This window comes from Diabrotica virgifera, chromosome 7 (assembly GCF_917563875.1).
Source record: "Diabrotica virgifera virgifera chromosome 7, PGI_DIABVI_V3a".
Classification (NCBI taxonomy): Eukaryota; Metazoa; Arthropoda; class Insecta; order Coleoptera; family Chrysomelidae; genus Diabrotica; species Diabrotica virgifera.
This window is the reverse complement of record NC_065449.1, coordinates 205,711,533-205,734,112: the sequence shown is the minus strand read 5'-3', so window position 1 is coordinate 205,734,112 and position 22,580 is coordinate 205,711,533. Positions and strand designations below refer to the sequence as shown.

The 22,580-nt window shown below is 32.8% G+C and overlaps 1 protein-coding gene across 1 annotated transcript in view; it reads left to right on the top strand.

Annotated features, from left to right (window-relative positions):
- The window catches only part of LOC114339053 (regulating synaptic membrane exocytosis protein 2), a 142,111-nt gene extending 125,104 nt beyond the window's left edge, over window positions 1-17,007 (top strand). Inside the window, exons 6-9 of the mRNA XM_050657084.1 lie at window positions 1,214-1,563; window positions 8,662-8,994; window positions 12,944-13,232; window positions 16,416-17,007. Of these exons, the coding sequence (XP_050513041.1) occupies window positions 1,214-1,563; window positions 8,662-8,994; window positions 12,944-13,232; window positions 16,416-16,692 (1,249 nt within the window). The 3' untranslated portion in view covers window positions 16,693-17,007. The remainder of the gene's footprint in view (window positions 1-1,213; window positions 1,564-8,661; window positions 8,995-12,943; window positions 13,233-16,415) is intronic.
- The last annotated feature ends 5,573 nt before the right edge of the window (window positions 17,008-22,580 follow it).

Below are 22,580 nucleotides of genomic sequence, written 5' to 3'. Positions count from 1 at the left end.
ATATATATCGTACTAGTGACGTCACCCATCTAGGCGTGATGACGTCATAGATGATTTTTTTAAATGAGAATACGGGGCGTGTGCTAGCTCATTTGAAAGCTAATTCAATTCTCGATTCAGTAATATAAATATTAACATAATTATTCATACAGGGTGTCCAAAAAAATGTTATTGAATTAAATTTATTGACATAAAAAGAAAAATGTATGTAATTTATTTAATTCAAAATCCATTTTACTACTCTCAGGAAACAAAAAAAATGTTTATTTGAAAAATAATCATTGCTTTTCACTTAAATTAAATGTTCAAACTCTTAAGAGACAGGTGGGTGGCGGCTTTAATATTGAATTTAAGCAAAAAAATATTTATTTGTCAAATAAACATTTTTCCTGTTTTCTGATAGCAGTAAAATATATATTTTGAATTAAACAAATTACACACGATCTTCTTTTTATATCAATAAATTGAATCCAAAAAAAAATTTTTTTGGACACCCTGTATAAATAATAATATCAATGTTTATATTACTGGATAGAGAATTGAATTACCTTTCAAATGAGCTATCACTCGACCCCTGTTCTCCTTTAAAAAATCATCGATGACGTCATTGCGCCCAGATGGGTGACGTCACCAGTATGATGTATATGCCAAAAAGTCGTAAGTTAACAATGAAAATTGACCTGTTTCGGGATTTATTTCCAAAATTGCCCATTCATGAAAAAATGAATTTATTCCAACCTTTACGTGCTCACTGTGTATGTTAAATGTGTTATGCTCACTATATATAAAACCATATATTTAAAGGGGTAACGATTAATTTCATTTGGGATGCCAATTATTAAGGAGTGAGTTTTACGATTTTTTTTTACAAAAAAATAAAGGCCTTTATTTTGAGCGTAATTTACTTACTTTTGTCTTAAAATTACCTGAGGAATCTCCTACCTTCGTTTGTCGGTAGAGTTTCTGGATACCCTGTATAATAGGAATAAAAATAATTTTCGAAAGAGCGGAAAAACTGGACTGAAAGATACGAGATATTTTAAAAAAGGGGAAGAAGGCGAAAACAGGAAAGTTTATTGAACCATTTTAGCAGTTTAGATATGTATTTAGACTTAGAATTTAAGATTTAGAAATATTATAACATTAGTTGTAAGTTTATCTTAGGGATAAGAAACAGTGGTCCTTAAAAAATATTATTAAGGTTTCATTTTAGAGCCGAAGAACATTGTGTACAAACTGAAGTAGCCCCGGCCAGTCAAAACCCCATTTGGAATGCCAACTTAAATTTTCCCAACGTTCCAGGCGAAGAGTTAATGGAACGAGTTCTAGAAATCACTCTGTGGGATTTGATCCCACATAACGAACATGCTTTTCTTGGAGAATGTTCCGTAGATATTCAGAAAGCATTTCTGGACGATAGAGCCGTTTGGTGCAGGCTTGAGGATCCCAGGCAGTTGAGGGGCAAATCTCCACACACATCTCCTAGAGGGTCTGTTGCCGGAGGAGGAAAGCGACAAGATTTTGGAAACCAAAGGAGTGTATCAGATGATGTCGATTCTATAGGTATGGTTAAAATATATTAAGGGGGGGATAGTTTGACAATTTTAAAAAATTTTAGTTTTTTATTATTATAAATGGAAATTACGTAACTTCAAGAATACTCTCTGAAATTTTCAGATTGATCGGAGTAAAATTACCCGAAATACAGCATGTTGAATATTCCTTGACTCGCTTTGCAGCTGCTTCGCGCCAGCGCGCTTGAGCGTAGTGAGAGACGTTCAACAGCTATTCCCCTTCTCTTTTGTAAATTACTCCGCGATTCAAAAACATATTCAAGTGTGCATCATTTTACGATTTGACAGACAAAAAAGAAATTAAAAATAAAATTACATAATATACCAACATACCAATCAATATTATACAAACCATCGAAAACATCTACTTCCATAATCGAATACAGACAAAGATAAATGGAAAACTAACATAGTTTATACCAGTACAAAGCGGAGTCAGACAAGGTGACTCGTTAAGCCCACTGCTCTTGAATATAATAATGGACGAAATAATAGAAGCAGTACGTAAAGGTCATGGTTACAGAATGGGGAACAAAGAAATTCAAATATTATGTTATGCAGACGACGACGCCGCATTAATCGCCGAGATAGAAGACGATCTCCAAAGATTAACACACATCTTCAATAAAACTGCCAAGAAATACAATATGATAATATCAGCAGAAAAAACCAAATGTATGACAACATCTAAATACCCACTACGATGTAAAATCCAAAATGATGGGAAATAATAGAGCAGGAAGCAAGGTTTAGATATCTGTGAATAGATATAACTATACTGCGTTCCACGGTCACCTTTCAGTACAGACTCTTATGAAGAACAGTGTTGCCAAGAGATATTAATATTTATATTAAATAAATTTTAAAGTATTTTTATACCTTTACTTTTATATGTGTACATAAATTGACACTGGCCCATGTAGCATTAAGCCACATTATGTTTCTTGATGTTAAAATGGGCAATTTCAATTTTTTGCATTTTGTTTGGTCAATATTAAATTCAAAAGAAAGCTGTACAAAAAAACAAATAATTTGACATTGGCCCTTTTAGAACCAAGCCATAGAATTAATATTTAAATGATATATCTTTAATATCGTATAAATATCTTTCATAGTACCTATCTATGAATTATTTAAAAATAATAAAATCCACAGATTTTCAAATCAAGATATTTTGGACTTCTAAAATATTCTATTTAGACGGACTTTAAGTTCGTCTGCTTAAAACCGGCAACACTGAGCTGCAAGGTTCCATAAGTTTTATATTGGGATATGCCGCCCACACTGCAAAGTGACTGCGGAACGCAGAATAGTTAAGGAGATGATGAAGAAGAAGTACGACAACAAAGCTTAAAATTAAGTAAAGCGGCCGGATATCTTAATGACACAATCTGGAAGAACAAACACCTAAGACAAGACAAAAAAGCAAGAATCTATAAAGCAGCAATTAGACCTATATGGACATACACGGCGGAGACAAGACCTGACACATCTAAAACGAGACAACTACTAGAAACAACAGAGATGAAAATACTTCGACGAATATCAGGGAAAAGTATGTTGGATAGGGAGAGAAGCGAAAACATAAGAAGATCATGCAATGTAGAAGACATAAATGGATGGGTGACAAAACGGAAACAGGAGTGGACCGAATACATTAGTAGAATGGCAGAGGATAGGATAGTACGAATAGCAAGAGATAAGTCACCAAATGGACAAAGAAGTATTGGCAGATCAAGAAAAATATGGTGCGATAATTTAAACAATTAAGAAGCTAATATTGAAGAAGAAACAAGTTTTAAAGCCTACATACAAGAAAGAAGAAGAAAAAGAAAAAGAAAATAAAGTAGTCCAAACTTTAAACGCGTTTTTCTCAAAACTGCTTTATTCAAAGGCGGTGGACATTTTTTGTTTTATGCTTATTTTTTGTTAAACAATAATAAATATGTTGATTTTCACGAATTTTTGGAAAAAAAATTCGTTGTTTTAACTTCTGGTAGGGGAGCCCAAGCGGGGATTTTTGCAGCTACTCGAGCGCGTCAGATTATCACATAGGGAAAAACCTTGTACCCTGTAAATGTACCTCTACCATATATTGGATCTTAATAGAGGGGAGTTCGTTAAGGGGGGTCCGGAAAAAAAAAGCTATACTTAGAAAAATTCGAAATCGTCAGATTAAGATAAGGTAAGTTAAGTCGTGACCAGACATCTCGTAACATGACAATTCGTAACCGGACAAGTGGTAACGGACAACTCGTAAAGGCAACAGTTCGTAACAGCGACACTTCGTAACGGCGACAGTTCGCAACTATAAAAATTAGTAACGGACAATTCGTAACGTCGAAATTGAATTATTCTGTTTATTTTTGTTAATGGGGAAACTAACTGTTATTACAGTTATAATTAAAGTTATGTTTATTAATTTAACGAATCAGTACCGGGATAAACATGTTTAACACATTTTCTATTTCGTGTTTCAGAATATATTAAAAGTCTTTAAACACAAACAAATATTTAAATACACATAAACTTTTAACAATATTTTTAAAAGTTTATCCCTCTTATTGTTCCTTAAATTTGCATATACCAAGACAAAGGAATAATGAAGTAATTCGTAAAATCATTAAGCGGAAAACCGTCTTTAGACATTCCCAACTTTCTAAGTAAATATTTTGTAAAGGAAAGATTATAATTTTAAAAATGTTTATCCTGATACTGATTCGTTGATAAATATAAGTTGATAAACATAATTTCATTTATAACTGAAATAACAGTTAGTTTCCACGTTAACAAAAATAAACAGAATAATTCAATTTGGACGTTACAAATTGTCCGTTACGAATTTGTATAGTTACGAACTGTCGCCGTTACGATTTGTCTTCGTTACGAACTGTCGCTGTTACGAATTGTCCGTTACCATTTGGCCGGTTACTAACTGTCGCGTTACGAGATGTCATGGAACCAAGTTAAGTACATGCAAAAGAGTGTATGTATATAGGGTGTCAATTTAAAAAGTTGCCACCCCTATAATTTGGTCCCTATAGAAAATCTAAAAATATACAAAAACACGTCAAATTTATTTGTTAGGGGGACATTTTATAAACCAGTTTTCAACTAAGTTACACTAACCCTCTAGCAAGGGCGGACACAACCCCCAAAATCTTTAATGGAAATCTTTAATGGGGCTTGAGTGATACCTCATTTTAAAGGTCGTTCGATTACCTTTTCAAAAATACTACATACATTATAGTTCTTTTCAGTAATTTTAATTTTTTTATAATTAATTTTAATAATTAAATATCGAGTTCAGAACTCCAAAAATTTTTTGGACTATTGAACTCCAAATTGATTTTTTTTGGGGTGTTGAAGTATTTAGAGTACTTCTTTGAAGTATTTTTGGAAAAATCAAGTAAAACCGTAAAGATATTAAGTATAGAGTTCAGAACTCCAAAATTTTTTAGAGTATTGAGTCCAAGATTTTTCCAAAAGTACTGAAAAGAAAGGCATGTGGTATTTTTGAAAAGGTAATTTAATGGCCTTCAAAATGAGGTATCACTCAACCCCCTTTCGATTAAAGATTTTGGGGGTTGTGTCCGCCCCCGCTATAGGGTTGATGTAATTTCGTTAAAAACTGGTCTACAAAATGTCCCCTTCACAAATAAATTTAACGTGTTTTTGCATATTTTTAGATTTTCTATAGGCACCAAATTATAGGCGGTGGCAACTTTTTAAATTGACACACTGTATGTATATAAGCTGTACACTCCCGTGGAAGTTATAGCTGTTTTTCACTTTAATGATCCGTTAAGACAGGGGTTCCCAAACTTTTTTGTACGACGCCCCCTTTTGTTGAAATGAAAGCTTCTCGCGCCCCCCTTCCCCTTTACAATAAATTGTATGCGCCTAAATAGGAACAAAACAAAAACAAATAAGTATTCGCTTGAAAACAAAACATTTATTTATTCTGCCATAAGATACAACAATATCAGTTTCCATAAACTACAAAAATTATTAATAAAAGAAAAATAGATTAGGTTGGTTAGTGAGATGGATGTGCTTGCATTTTATTTACTAGTATGCCTATTCGTGGCTGAGTTTTAGTAAGTGCACAGCACAAGTCACTAGCAACATCAAGTTTATTCCGATATTTTGTTTTAATTGCCAAAAGTGTTGAAAAAGGCAAATATAAATGAAGAGCTTCCCGTGATACACTAAGATACACTTTGAAATATTTTAACCAAAATGAAGGTTTGTCCATTATAACAAAGTATTTGGCGGAGGCATCATGCAAAAAATCATTTGGATTGATTTGTAAAGCATCTTCTTGAAGTGATTCAGGCAGGGAGTCTATGTTGACATGGAATGGATCAGTTGACATTCTGTAAATAAAACTGTCACAAATGTTTGGGAAGTATTTCTGGAACTCTTCAATTATGCTCTCCAAATGGTTTGATATTTGGATTTTCAAAACTTGATCCTTCATAAAAATGTCCTTGAAGCGCGTTTCTTCTGAGATTGGCTCTACTGTAGAGAAATTTGAATAATTTCAGGGGTTTTCTGATATTTTACGCCTCCAAAGTTGAGTAACTAAGCCTCCATCACAATGAGTAACTACTATATTTCTCAGTCTTCACCCTGCAGTTTTAGGTTAAGGCTGTTCAACGAGTCAAAGATGTCTGACAAATAAGCCAATATTACTTGGATACAATGTTTTTTGAAGGCCATATTTAGCTCATTTTGCTTTTGATGTTCCAAGGTGATTACTTCTCACATATCTCAAAGGTCAAATAATCTTGCCAACATGTTTTCTTTTGAGAGCCATCGTACTTCTGTATGAAGTAGCAGTGTTGTGTGATCACTTTCTAAATCTTCACAAAGAGTTTTAAACAGTCGAGTATTTCTCAGTCTTCACCCTGCAGTTTTAGGTTAAGGCTGTTCATCGAGTCAAAGATGTCTGACAAATAAGCCAATATTACTTGGATACAATGTTTTTTGAAGGCCATATTTAGCTCATTTTGCTTTTGATGTTCCAAGGTGATTACTTCTCACATATCTCAAAGGTCAAATAATCTTGCCAACATGTTTTCTTTTGAGAGCCATCGTACTTCTGTATGAAGTAGCAGTGTTGTGTGATCACTTTCTAAATCTTCACAAAGAGTTTTAAACAGTCGAGTATTTAACGCACTGTTTTTTATGTACTTCACTACTTTAATACACAACTTTAAGACAGCCAGAACTTCATTTGGAAAGGTTTTTGTTGCCAAGGCTTGTCAATGTATAAAACAATGTAGTGCAAATAGCCTGAGCTAAAACCAAGCATTGAAGGTGCGCCATCTGTACATAAACTGATCAGTTTTTGCTAAGGGAGTTCATGTTTGTCAAAAAACTCTCACACTGCTTTCATAACATTACCTAATAGCTTTTGTCGTGGTCTCCAGTCTCCAACTCTGTAGAAAAGAGTAGCTCGTCTTTCATTTTTTCATTTTGAATATACCGAACATAAACAATTAACTGATAACATTGTGCTATGTCAGTACTCTCGTCTAGCTGAATAGCAAAAAATGGCGATTATTTTACTGCATCAGCTACCTGTTTTTGTATGTCTTCGGTCATATAATCAATGCGGCGTTTCACAGTATTTTCAAAATGAGATAAGTATTTGAGATAACTTTTGCTTACTCTGCGTTACCAGAGACAGTTTAACAAGCGGTTTATTTTGAATTCTAGAAAAATAACTACATTTAATTTAATGTTCAACTTGTCTCGCGCCCCCCCTGATATGTCCTCACGCCCCCCAGGGGGGGCGCGCCACCCAGTTTGGGAACCCCTGCGTTAAGACATAGGGGATCAGTCCACTTTTCTTCTAATCTGTCTCCTCAAAGCTTCTGGTGTGTCTTCGTTTCCGTCACTACTTTTCTCCACTCATTTCGGTTCTCAGTCTTTTTTTTTCAGTTTCGAATTCCCATAACTCTTAAGTCGTTTTCTACTTGCTGTTTCCATCTTGCTTTTGGTCTGCCTCGTGCTCTTGTCTCAGGGGGTATCCAGTTCGTAATAACTTTAATGGGATCATCTTCACTTTTTCTACTTATATGACCATACCACCTTATTCTTCGTGCTTTTGCTTCTTTCACTATGTTTCCTCCTTCCATCCATTGTTCTATTTCGTGGTTGATCCAGGATCTTCTTTCTTTTTGATTTATTACTTTTGGTCCCAGAATGTTGCGAATTATTTTTCTTTCAAATACTTTCAGCTATTCTTCTACTTTTAACGTTAGGGTGCTCATTTCTATGGCATACATTACCACTGGCCTTATGGTAGTCATATATTTGCATCTTTGTATTTCTGCTTAATTTTTTATCTTTTATTATTTTTTTATTTTTGTGGTAAGCTCCATTTCCTGCTTGTAGTTTCTGTTTCAGGTCTATTCTTTCATTATCTCTGCTAATAATCATTCCCAAGTATTTGAATGTATCTACTGCTTCAAATCTGTAATTATCTATTATCATTTGTGTTAGTCTTGTTTTCTTGAATCTGCTTGCGTTCATGTACTTTGTTTTTTCCATATTTATGTCTAGTCCTCTTCTTTTTGCCCCTTTTTCTATTTCAGAGTATTATCATGTGTGTTAGTCTTGTTTTCTTGAATCTGCTTGCGTTCATGTACTTTGTTTTTTCCATATTTATGTCTAGTCCTCTTCTTTTTGCCCCTTTTTCTATTTCAGAGAATGCCTTAATTAATGATCTTTTGTCCCGGGCTATTATAACGATATCATCTGCATAACCTACTATTTGTACTGCGTTTTTATTAATTATTCCGTTATTTGTTGCTTCTTTTATTGCGCAATCTAGAGCTGTAATGAAACAAAAGAGTGTATATTTCAAAAACCTGACGATTTGACCGGGGCGTAAAAAAATGAGTCACAAAGTTTTACAAAAAAAAGCGAATAATGGTCAAAAATAAATGCGCTTAAATAGCATTGGACCAAGATTTTGCGGCTATCCCGTTAAATAAAAAATATTATCCTTTTAAAATAAACTTTTATTTGTCACAGAGATAACTATTTTTTCTAACAAATTTATAATATTTAGGTGAATGTGCGAGTCTTCTTCATCCAGACCACGCCTGGGGATCGAGACGTGGTTCATCTCAATCCGAACAATTAGAGGTTGAAGTTTACGAGCTGGGAAAAGACTTTTCGAGATCTCTTCCGGGTTCAAGAAGATCCTCGTTCCAGTCTGCACAAGAACAAGCAGAAGCTGATAGACCAGCTGTTCCCCCACCACCTTCCTATAGTAACCAGCGAAGACGAAGTAGCTGTACGAGAATGTTGAGAGATCCTGAGGAGATCTTGAAAAGTTTAAAGGCTGTGAAAGGTGAACTAGGAAGGACAATGAGCCTTACTGGAGATAAAAGACATAGACGTAAGTTAATTTTCTTATTTTTTGGACCAAAATAATAGTCAATGAGGTTATTTGGCTCCGAATTCCATCCTACTATATCGATTTACTTCATATTTTCACAGTAAGTAGAAAAGAGCTCAATAAACAAAATCTACCCTACGTCGATGTGCGCTTTTATCTAGGGGGTGGTTCCCACCCCTTCTCGGGGTTGGAAAAATTTTTGGTTAAAATAACCACGGAAGTAGCTAGAGAACCTAATTCTAAGCAAAAACTGTTCTATATTTTTTTTGACAACGCAATACTTTTTTAGGTATTCGTGGTTGAAAATTTGCCGTTTTCATTGAAATACAACACCTTTTCAGACGGTTTTTTGCGAATATCTTAAAAACTATGCATCTAATGATAAAAACTATATATAATATTTTTGTAGCTTATAAAAAAAAACAAAGAGATGAGATTCGTTCCTTTATAAATGTTCTAGTTATAATACAAAAAGAGGTATGGTAGGTGAGAAGAGTTTGTTTTTTGGTGCATGATGAAATCGGTGTATTCAACTTGAAATAAAAAAGTAACGGTCAATTTTATGTGAGTAATGCTACCAATATCTTTTGTAGTTCTTCGGAGGACCTTTAAAATGAGCAATATTAAATGTCAATTACATCCAAACTAAGCGAGATATGCTGCAAAAATTTGACGACTAATATATTTTAAGAAAAAATGAGAAGTATATTTAACCCCTCATCCATCAGAATTTAAATGCATCGTTTTCCTTCTACAAAACATTTTATTATAGTGTTATTTCTATGTTCAAAAAGTTGGACGGGTTTTACTGAATGGTTTTTGAAAAAAATAAGATCAAAGATCAAAGAAGACCATTCATTTTAAACCCGTCCAACTTTTTAAATATAGAAATAACACTATAATAAAAGGTATTGTAGAAGTAAAGTGATGCATTAAAATTCTGGGTGGATGAGAGGTCAAATAAAGTTCTTTTTTATTTTTTCTTAAAATACATTAGTCATCAATATTTTTTGCAGCTTATCTAGTTTGAATGTAATCGACCTTTAATATTGCTTATTTTAAAGGACTTTTCAAGCACTACAAAAGGTATTGGTAGCATTATACACCTAAAATCAACCGTTTCTCTGTTATTTCATGTTGAATACACCGATTTGTACATGCATCAAAAAAAGGAACTAGTCTCTTTGTTTTTTATAAGATACAAAAATGTTTTATATTGTTTTTTAGTTAGATGCATAGTTTTAAGGTACTCGCAAAAAACCGTTCGAAAAGGTGTTAAGTTTCAATGAAAATAGCCAATTTTCAACCACGAATATCTCAAAAACTGTTGAGTTTTAAAAAAAATTATGGAAAAGTTTTTTCTTTGAATTAGGTTCTCTAGCCACTTCGGTAGTTATTTTAACCAAGAAATTTTCCACCCCCGAGAAGGGGTGGGAACTACCCCCAAGATAAAAGCGCTCATCGGCATAGGGTAGACTTTGAATTAGGAGATAAGTAGAGGATATATCCAAAGTTTCATTAAAATCCATGCACTAGGGTAGAATTCGAAGGTAATATCCTATTCTTGCTCCCATTGACTGGCGTATAGTGAGTGATATAATTAAAGTAAATATGGACTATCCATAAAAATTTTCTTAAATCTCCCAGGAAATGTGTTGGAAGTCCTCATCTCACTAGTTAATGATTCTTTTGAGAAAGGTAAATTTCCAGAGTGCCTAAAGACAGCCATTATTATTCCTCTTCATATGGATGGTGAAAAATCTAATGCCTGCAATTATAGACCTATTACTACCGGTTACCACCGGTACTCTCATTACTACCGGTACTCTCCAAAATTATTGAGAGACTCATAAAAGCCCGACTTATGTTCTTTCTCGTTGAAATCATTTTATCACAAAATCAGTTCGGCTTTCTAAATAATAAATGTACCACTGATGCTATGTTTTCTGTACTACTTGCGGTTTACCAAGGACTGAACAATAATCTTCACACCATCACTGGTTTTGTGACTATGCCAAAGCTTTTGATTGTGTAAATCACGACATTTTGATAAAAATACTAAATTTCTACGTAATTCGAAGTATTTCTTTGAATTGGTTCCAATTTTACTTGAATAATAGGAAACAACTGGTTAGAACAAATGATACAGACTCTAGTCTCTAGTCTCAAAAACATTATGTGGGGTACCAAAAGGTTGAGTACTGGGTCTTCTACTTTTCCTTATCTTTATTAATGACATCACTAGTTTAAAATTCGATTGCTGGTGACACCAGTATCACTGGAAGAAACTCAAATATCGCAACTTTTCATGCTACTACAATTTCTGATCTACATACAATAAAAACCTGGCCCGACTCTAATTTACTATCTTTTAACGTATATATAAAGCAGTAGCATTATCCTATAAAGGAGCTCTTCAACCCTTACCACTTAATAACAGTCAGATCATTACCGCTAATTCTGTAAAATTTCTTGGTATTTTTTTAGACAGCAACCTTAAATGGTCCCTTCATATCGATTTGTTAAGTAAGAAACTAGCCTCAGCTTGATATGCAATAAGATCTTTTCGAAGGAAATCAATTAAGCATCTTCCAAAATAACATATTTTTCTTTGTTTGAGTCTCATTTTCGATATGATGTCCCTTTTTGGGGTTCTTGTACAGCTGCCCAATCCGATGTTATTTTTAAATTACAAAAAAGAGCAATGGTATATGTTTAGCCTCAGAAGAACAACACATTGCAAAAGCTACTTCAAAGATCACAAGGTTTTTCCTTCTTTATAGATTTCAGCAACTGGTTGCTTAATTCGTAAATACCTGCATGTATTTCCAGCAAGACCTAATCATGACTATTCCATGAGAAATTCTACCTTTGGCGTCTATTTACCAATCGCGTCCACTGAGTTATTAAATAAATCTATATTATATTCTGCAAAAAATTTTGTAACCATCTCCCTCTACAACTTAAATACGTAACATCTTTCTCCAAATTCCGTAAAATGACAAAAGCCTATCTATCTGAAAGACCATATATGTAACTAAGAAAGTACAGTACCTTTATGTAAATTGTACAAGTAGTATTTTTATCTATATTTGGGTGTCATATGCAGCAGCTTAAACTTAGACTTATTAAACTTAATTTCTAAGGTAGATTATGCAATTTGCAATTTATTTAAATTTTGCAAAAGATTGTTTTCGTTTTATTTAAATATTGTTTTTTATTTATATTGACAATTTATGTAATTTGAATAAATTGATGGCCTAGAAGCAATACCTCGTAAGTGCATCTGTCAAAATTTGTAGTTTTTAGCAAAAAATTTTTTATCGATGGCCTTGAAGCAATACCTCGTACCAAAAATCACGCTTTTGTTGCCGCAATACTGATATACACCTTTTCTACCAATCACCAGACTAGTAAACTTTATAATAGGTTTGTTCTAGCAAACAGTCAAACTAGTCAGAAACCGTCAGCAAACAGTTGGTCAGTGAGAGAACATAATACAGTCACCAGGGCTATCTCCTCTACTCGCGCTAGTCGACTATTCGCTGATGGTATCAAACCGTTTGAAACTGATGCTAGAACAAACCTAATATAAACTTGCAAAACAAACTTTTACGTTATAATCGACATTAACTACCATATCAAAATAAACACATACGAGGTATTGCACGCAAAAATATTTAGGCGAGGTATTGGCACATGATGAAAAGTAAGATATTCGTTGCTTTGCCTCTTTATACCCTTTGTGATTGATGGAAAAGGTTTATATAAGTACTGCGGCGCCAAAAGCGTGATTTTTGAATTTTTGGTACTTACGAGATATTGCTTCTAGGCCATCGAAATTATCTTTGTTATTATTTCTTTTTCTGACCCTTAGTAAGCTTTGTCTATAAAACTGTACAATTTTAAATGACAATAAAGTATATTTCTATTTTATTATATTCTAAAGGTTCAAGCGCTACATCTGAGAGGAGAGACTCCCGGAAAGAAAGTGTCATAGAACTTAAGGAAACTGTAAAAGAATCTAGTCCGCCTTCAAGTCCTGAACGCACTTCCCCGCCACAATTGGGTCCAGGCCAAATAAAACCCCGAGGATTTCGTCTTACGAGCACCAAACCCGTCGAAATTAAGTTAGGATTAATAATGACCAAAGGACAACTCGAAGTTGAAGTTGTTTGTGCGAGGCATATTCCTGCGAAGGATATTTATCCAGACACATACGTTAAATGTTATTTAAGGTGAGTTTACCTAAAACAATAATTTTAACTTATACGTATAGTATGTTCCATACAGGGTGAGTCATGAGGAACTGTACATCCTCCTACCTCGTATAGAGGCCCCTATGGGGAATAACAAATGACCATTAAAAAGTGTCTGCTCCCATTGTTTAATAATATACAGGGCGAGTTTCGCATTTTGACAGAAATTTATATTCGTCATAATTTTTGAACGGTCAGATTGATGTGTGTCTTATTTTGGTCAACCGTTACACTATTATACCACCTAATCAACTGATTTATTCAAACTAGAAAAAAATCAGGTCCGGCTTTAAAAAATTAGTTCGTTTGGGTCTTAGAAAAAATTTCACCCTATATACGCTTTTTATTTATAAAACTCTAATATTAACTTTACAAATTAGACAAATAGGCAATTAAAATGACAAATTTATTTTTTTCCCCACACGATTACTTATTTTTTTATAAAAAAATCAAATTTGACTATGAATTAAAAATTTGGTAAAGTGAACCATAGATTTAAAAAAAAATACCTTTTATTATAAAAATTAATTTTTTTAAACAAAGATTTGATTTACGTTACCACCCAATCAACTGATTTAGTCAAACTAGAAAATATCAGGTCCGGTTTTAAAAAAGTAGTTCGTTTGGGTCTTAGAAAAAATTTCACCCTGTATATGCTTTTTGAAAACTCTAATATGAATTTTACAAATTAGACAAATAGGCAATTAAAATATCATATTTATTTTTTCCCCACACGATTACTTGATTTTTTATTAAAAATATCAAATTTGTCAAAATCGCAATTTTACCATAAAAATAAAAAAAATAAACAACGTTTTTCTTAAAATTAAAAGTTTCATCATTTTTTTTTCTATAACACGTCTAGATCTAAAACTCCCTATAACACTTCTCTTTGGACTCTATTGTTTAACATAGACGTGATCAAATAGATAAATTTTAAATTTTTTCACTAAATTTTTGGGATTTAACTTTGCAATTCACGAAGCTGCACCTTTTATTTTTAAAAACTCATAACTTTTACGAGAAGAAGACTGAAAGTCTACAACAATTGTCATAGTCTTCACAATGGTAAGAGATATGTGCTGTAAAAATTTCAGAAAAAAAAATTTTAAATGGAACGCTGTAGCAAGTTAAACCGTGATTTCATCTTTTTTTTTTCATTTTTAGGTAAAATTCCGATTTTGACAAATTTGCTTTTTTAATAAAAAATTAAGTAATCGTGTGGGAAAAAAATAAATATACCATTTTAATTGCCTATTTGTCTAATTTGTAAAATTCATATTAGAGTTTTCAAAAAGCGTATACAGGGTAAAATTTTTTCTAAGACCAAAACGAAATAATTTTTTAAATCCGGGCCTGATTTTTTTCTAATTTTACTAAATCAGTTGATTGGGTAGTAATAGTGTAACGATTGACCAAAATAAGAGACACATCGATCTGACCGTTCAAAAATTATGACGAATACAAATTTCTGTCAAAATGCGAAACTCGCCCTGTATATTATTAAACAATGGGAGCAGACACTTTTTAATGGTCATTTGTTATTCCCCATACGGGCCTCTATACGAGGTAGGAGTATGTACAGTTCCTCATGACTCACCCTGTACATGTATTTTGAAGTTTGCACAAATTCGGGACATATTCCTGTGAGGGATATTTTTTCAGATTGCTATCACTGGCTCCAACCCTTTTTGGATATAGGTCCCTTTCTAGGATTCATCTCCATTCTGGTCTGTTTCATCCTATTTTCTCCTTATTTTTAATGTTTTATATAATTTTCTATTTATTCGATGTATCTCAGCATTTCATTTATTCGATGTAAACATGTGAATTAAAAGAAATGGGGGCTAACTTCGTCCCTAATTGTCCTAGGACAATTGTTTCTCTTTCTAAATGTGTATAAAAATTCAGTCTTTCCAAATATGAAAAAATAATTTTTCTACTAATAACGGTTAAAAAGTTATTCTAATTGTTTATAAGTAAGCAAGAAATCGACGTGTTTTTGCAAAATAATTTTACACTGTTTAAAATTACTTTTTGTCGTTCTTTTTAATTAAGTCAATAGTATAAATGTTCTTCTTCTATAAACTGTCAGAAGTCTTACTGTAACCTCATAATTTTCTGACTTATAGTGATGCAAAAAAAATTAATTTGGGATAAACAAATTAAATAACTTTTAAACTATTTGACCAATTGATTTGAAATTTAAAATATAATTTAAGCACCAGAAGTCTCAGCAATTCGTGCAATAAGAAGGTTCTAAGTTAATTTTTACATAAGTTATGAATATTTATAAAACTCAAAATTTATGATTTATTTTGAAATTTTCTAAGCAACCAATAAGGATAGACATATTCAACGAAAGCCAAATTGAAATTTTTTACACGATTTATCAGTTTCTTACTCTCAAATTTGTTTAAAATGCTTAACTTTTTGGTTACAGACGAAAAAAGCGAAAATTTACCGTTTTTTGATCTTCATTTGTTTATAACTATGTATATCATCAAAATCGGCTGCAGGAAATATAAAGGTTATTAATATAGATGTCAATACTAAACAAAAAAATTGGTTTCGGCCTGGAGGGGATGTGTCACGAGAAAAATCTTATTTCTCTGGACTAATTGGTCTGGATCCCGCGTATGAAAAAAAAGTTGATTAATAGCAAGCTGAAAATTTGTTAATAGCTTAAGGGTGTCTAGTCGGATAAACTTTGATATATGGGAACCCTGGAACAGGGACAGTTTTAATTGTGGAACAGGTTAAAAATTTGGAACGGTCAGACCACGAAAACGGCACATTTATTTTGTCCGAAAGAATAGACTTAAACTCTCCGAACAGAGATTAAACTCTCATGCAAAAATCAGATTGCTATTTATCACCTGTCATAATTCCTGTCATTTGACATATTCTACATGTTCCACTCATTAAAACGCCCATTTGGTATTACCCTGGACACCCTTAAGCTATTAACAAATTTTCAGCTTGCTATTAATCAACTTTTTTTTCATACGCGGGATTCAGACCTATAAATGATTTCTCCGCTATTTGCCTTATCACAAAAACTGCATCGCTACATGATCTTACAATGAAGTTTTTTGTTGCTGTTCATTATTGCTGTCAAATTGGCTGTCATAAAAAAATGTTAAAACTTTTTGTACGTAGGGATGGAGACCGCTGGCTTCAAAAGAAAAAGACGAGAGTAATTAAGCACTCGTCCGAGCCCCAGTTCCGACAGACACTCAAATACTCAGCTTGCGACGTACTAGGCAGAAGCCTGGTTGTTATGCTGTGGGAACGACAAGGGGGCTTCGAGCACAATCAGGGCCTTGGAGGAGCAGAAGTTTCTCTAGACTCCATCACTCTGACTCATCTCACAACGGGCTGGTACCCATTATTCCCAATCCACTCACTAGGATCCGATTCCAACGATTCGCCTTGACCTGGAGCGGAAAGCCCTCCATACGATTAAGATTGGTATTAGTGCTTGAATATTGTATAATATTACTTGAGATGGTAACAGGTGGAGATTAATAAAATAACTGAGGTATTCTACTTGGGTTGTTTGATGCTATTGCTTTTGTCAAAATGTGATCAAGCCAACGTGAATATTTAAAGAAAAACGTAAACAGATTGTTCAAGAAGTCGTAACTACACGTTTTATATACACCAATAGTATTTTTGTCGAGTTATATCTGTAAATATAAATATATACTTTACTACCTACAGTTATTTTCTTAACTCATCAGATACCATATCGGATTTTTTATGATTTTGAAAGAAATTGTAAAGTAAATAATAATATTATATTAAATAAATATAATATGCTATTTCAGTAGTATATTTTCCCATTTTGTAGCAAAAGTGAGAGCTTGACAAGCAAAGAAAAATGAAAAATGCAATAAATAAAAATAAATGTGCAAAGTGGATTTTAATAAAATATAAGAGTTAAGTGGAAAACATTGTAATTTGTTAACTTGGTAATTATGGCAAAAGTATTTATTTACACCATAATGAACATTACCGTGGTTTCATTGAGAGGAACAATGGGATATTTATATGAATATTTTGATAGCACCTTCTATCAAAATATGAATCTGCATTACATTGTGCTTTACTATGTATGCTTTTGTTTAATTTGTCCTCCGTACAACCCCAAACAGGAAAAAAACAGAAAAAACACCCACATAAACATTACAAACACAAAAAACTTTTAGCATGGTGTGGGTGTATCACCCAACCATTTTGACCTAGTAAGGACAACTGACTGACCTGTTTTTCTTTCTGTTTTTTCTTGTTTGGGGTTGTACATTACCGTGCTTTCATTGAAAGGAACAATGGGATATTTATATGAATATTTTCATAGCACCTTCTATGAAAATATGAATCTGCATTAATTACATTGTGCTTTATTATGTATGCTTTTGTTTAATTTGTCCTCCGTACAACCCCAAACAGGAAAAAAACAGAAAAACACCCACATAAACGTTACAAACACGTAAAAAACTTTTAGTATGGTGTGGGTGTATCACCCAACCATTTTGACCTAGTAGGGACAATAGACTAACCTGTTTTTCTTTCTGTTTTTTCTTGTTTGGGGTTGTACGGAGGACAAATAAAACAAAAGCATACATAATTGCACATTGTAATGCAGATTTAGTTTTTCAAGAGGCTCACGCATATGCCTCAAGTAATGGTACTTTTTACTAATTGATCATTAGCTTGGATGGTGACGTTTATGTCGAGGGTGCTCAACTAAAGAAATAAATTATTTAAAATAGACGCTTTGATATACTATTTATTCACTTCCTTCATTCATTTATGTGTGTACAAATTTATCAGCCTTTCAACTACACTTGAGAGCAAAATAATCGACTCACTTGCAGAATTGTACACGGTAGAAGTTTCGAATTTCCTTAACCTGTTGTCCAATTTTATGCAAGATTAAGCTATGAAACTCGATTAAGAAAGCTTAAGTTGTCTCCATTGACTCATAGAAGAGAGAGAGGTGATTTAATATCTACTTACAGAATTCTTAGGGGAGAATTTTGGGGAACATCGAATTTTTTTAATATCAACGAAGATGCTAGACTACGAGGTCATCACTATAAATTGAAAAAGGAACCTTTTAAAACTACTGTAAGGCAAAACTTTTTGGTAAATCGAGTTTTTGATAAATGGAACAGTTTAAGTGATGACATCGTAGGGGCTATTAGCTTAAATAGCTTCAAAAACAGGTTTGATGAGAACTAACTGGACATTATGTGTAATGTTAGCAATTTTTGTTAAAATAGTTGTTGTAAAATATAAGGATATATTTTATGTTTTTTTTATGTGAAAAAAATTTGTAATTTTTAGGTATTAATTTTTGTATCTTTTTTAATTTGCTATTTTGTAACAACTTTTATGAAAACCAATTCTTTTGAATATTTACTTTAATTTAATTTTTATTTTGTAAGAATTTGTTTTATGTTATATTATTTAGTTTAAGACCTACAATTATTTTTGTACTTTGAGCCATATAAGCTCTGCTTTGGCTCGATATTATTGTATAATAATAATAATAAATAATAATTTGAGTTGTTTTTAGTATGTTATAGCCTTATTATTTAAGAAAATCGATGTAATATTATTGTTGCTAGACAGGTAAAGGTCATTTTATACCGGTTGTAACAATCGTACTGTATTTTTTTCTTAAAGTTCGGAACACCCTGTGTAATATTCTAACATATATAAAATACTTAAATTAAAACTCAATTGTAGCCTTAGGCTTTTTTAACTTCTGGTTTTTTTATTCATTCGCTTATTTTCGATACTGAAAGAGATATGTACTTTTATATTACAAATGACGTATGCTATTTGGTCTTGATCAATATCATTCCAAATCTCGAGAGCTACTGTTTCTACCTCTTGTCAGGTTCTAGGAGGTTGCAAACGCAGTCGTAGTCTTCTGCCAATTATGTCCCACAAATGTTCGATGCGGTTAAGATCTGGACTGTGCGATGGCCAATGCGATGCCCGAAGATTTACCTGTTGTAAATATTCGGTTACAGTCCGTGAACGTGAAATCTTGCATTATCGTGCATTAGCAAAAAATTGTTACCAATATAAGGAGCCGATAGCATAGTAGCTGTCATTCGCTATGTAAGATCACTGCTTGAACACACTTATTGCGGGTTAAATTCCTTGTAGCGCGTTCCATTTCCACCAAATAACAAAAAAACTACGGACGTAAATGAAGCTTTAAATAATAAATCTACTAATTTTCACAGCAAACCAGACACTTTTTGACTGTTAACCATTTGACATCCATTAAATTGTTAATTTCCCATAGCCTGCTTTACTAACTACAACTTATCTACAAACTAAGCAGAAAATGATGATTTCTTGATGAAAAACATCGCTAGTTGTTAACGTACCTAACTGATTTATTATCCAACATAAGCAAATGAATCAAAAAAGGAATGTTAATAAAGCCTAAGGCTACAATTGAGTTTTACTTTAAATATTTTTTTATATGATAGAATATTCCACAGGGTATTCCGAACTTTAAGAAAAAACACAGTATGATTGTTACACCCGGTATAAAATGACTTTTACCTGTCTAGCAACAATAATATTACATCGATTTTCTTAAATAATAAGGCTATAACATACTAAAAAAATCACTCAAATCGGACAACACGTTTAGGAAATTCGAGACTTCTAACGTGTACAATTCAGCAGTTGAGTCGATTATTCTGCTCTCAAGTGTAATATAGCTTTGTAGTAATCTGGTGAAGCCTAACTCCAGAAACCAATTTCATAAAGTACCCTAAGTTACATTACTTTTAAACTAATGAATAATTTTAATATATCGTTATTTTGTAAAAATTCAATACTAACCGAGCTTTTAAAAACAATGACATTCAAATTATTAAATAGTTTTAAAAACAATTTCCTTTTTGGGCATATGAGATAATAAGCAAGTTTTTGACCCATTTATGATTTCATAGAAGCCTTCAAATAGGATTTAAAAAAATATTTATTTAAAGCAAGTTATCCACTAGAAGGGCACAAATAAAACAAAAGCTTTCCACTAATGCGAACTTCATTTTTCATGCTGTGTCAAGCTGGCTCGAAAAGGGTGCTTCTACATTTTATATTTTGTTTTCACAACTGTTGAATGCTAAAGTGCCTGTTGGAAGTAAAAAACAAGTATATTGAAATTGTACCGTTCACACTGCATTACATTACATTTGTAAACGTTTTTGTAACTCGCAATAGATAAAAAAAGATAAATATGAATTGAGATTTTCCAAATCAGATAAAACTGACATATTTTCTATTATTCATTACTAATAAAATAAACGGTTAACTCAAAATGTCACCTTAATTTTATACTCAACTTTATCTCTGATTGAGACACTCATCATACATTCATATGTAATGGTACAAATTGATTAGTAAGATATTAAACCGTTTTTTTTTTTCGATAATAGCGCCATCTATCCATAATTCGAAAAAATGTCTCAGATAAAAGTTGCCTATTTTTATGTTAGCAATCAAAATATGCAATAACAAATGGGGGTTTCCATTTAAGATTTTAAATTTACTCCTACCCTACCTCCAGGGGGTGGAGTGGTAAGGTCGTGTTTAGTGTAATTGGATAGATTTTTGAAAAATACTGAAAAGATATTGTTGAGTTTTCCGATCCAATCTTCATTTCGCGAATTATTCGATCGTGCTGCGAATTGTTCGATCGTGTCAGGCGACGAGTTCCACCCTGGCACCAGGTACCTCGGAGACCATCGTCGTCATGAAATTTGTGTTCAGTGACCTCAAAAACCCCCAAGTATAATTTGAACTCATTTCCGTTAATATTTCCTGAGTTCTAAATTTTTCATTTTCCATCTTTTCGAGATGCCCTTTCGTATGTACAAAAATGTTTGCCAGAGATCAATTTAGTTCACAAAATTGCCTGACACGCTCTCGAATCGAATGCAAAAAGTTGCATGACGATTCATCTTAATGCACAACATTCCTAGGTTTTGGGCTTTTTAGTGCTTCGTGGCTTTGTCTATGAACACAGTTCTGAAAATCGGAAAAAAACGGAAAGTGACATTACACTAAATGGAAAAATCTCACTCTACTAATAAATATAAAGATTGAAAGTTTTAGATCAATTATAGTTTTAATTTTTGTTCTATTATGTGAGGTAGAAATACTTTCACTCCAAATAGAGTGATGAGAAATTACTAATACGTTATATTACCCATGGTACTAATTTCAATATACTAGTTTTTAAGAAAAGATGTAATAAATCTAAACGCTAGAACCCAAACACCAATCAAATGAATTTATATATTTTGCACAGTTGTATTTGTTAATCCTAAAAGAATATAGTATATTAAGATCTTATGTTAGAGTAACTGAGCAAAAAGTGGAAATGCAAAAACTGTGACATTTTGGTAGGGAGGTAGAGTGGTTATTAGAAATATTGAACAATAATATTGCTAAGATACTTACACAATAGTACTCAAAAGTAGCTGTAATGATACATTGCTTTCTAGTCTTGCAAGCCGTGATCTGCAGATGTTTCTTATTTGCTAGTGAAACAGACAGTCTGTTTCTTGGTAGAAGCATCAGGAATTTAAAAGAACTATGGCCGGTAAGTCTCCAGATTAAGGATCCTAAAAGCTAATATTTTAATCACTAATAAATGCTAAATTATATTAGCATATTGGAACAATCAGGCCAGCAGTTCTTCAGTCTCAGCAACTTTCACTCCTTTTTTTCTTCACTAAAGTCCTTTGTAATCTTATACTCTTCCCCAGGAAATATTAATTCAAAGTGACTGACAGCTTTAAAGCTTTGGGAAGATTATTTGCACCTTATCTTTAAGGGGCTATCCTAGTGTAAAAAACGAAATTCATATACTTTTTTTGGGAATTTCTAGAGTACTGTACCAATTCTTTTGAAAATTTTTATAAGCATTTATTATAAAAAGAAGTACAGCTGGTTCCAAAAAAAACTGATACGACTCTTAAAGCGTATTTTGTGGAAAATTGAGCAGTGTACTTTCTTCTTCTTCTTCTTTTTGTTTTTGGTCTTGCTGCAAGGCAATTACCAGCACGATTTATAGGCGATCTTGATGTAGTCTGGCTCATAGAAAAAAGTGTTGTGTGATTTGGTAGAATGCGATCTTACTCTTTAAAAAATATGACGTATTTCAGCGCCATCTCAGCACCTGGTTAAATGGAAGGGTACTACAAATCTGGCCTCCACATAAGTGGTCTGTAGCTTCGACATGATAGGTGTGAAATTTTAAACGTTCTTGTTGTTGATTGG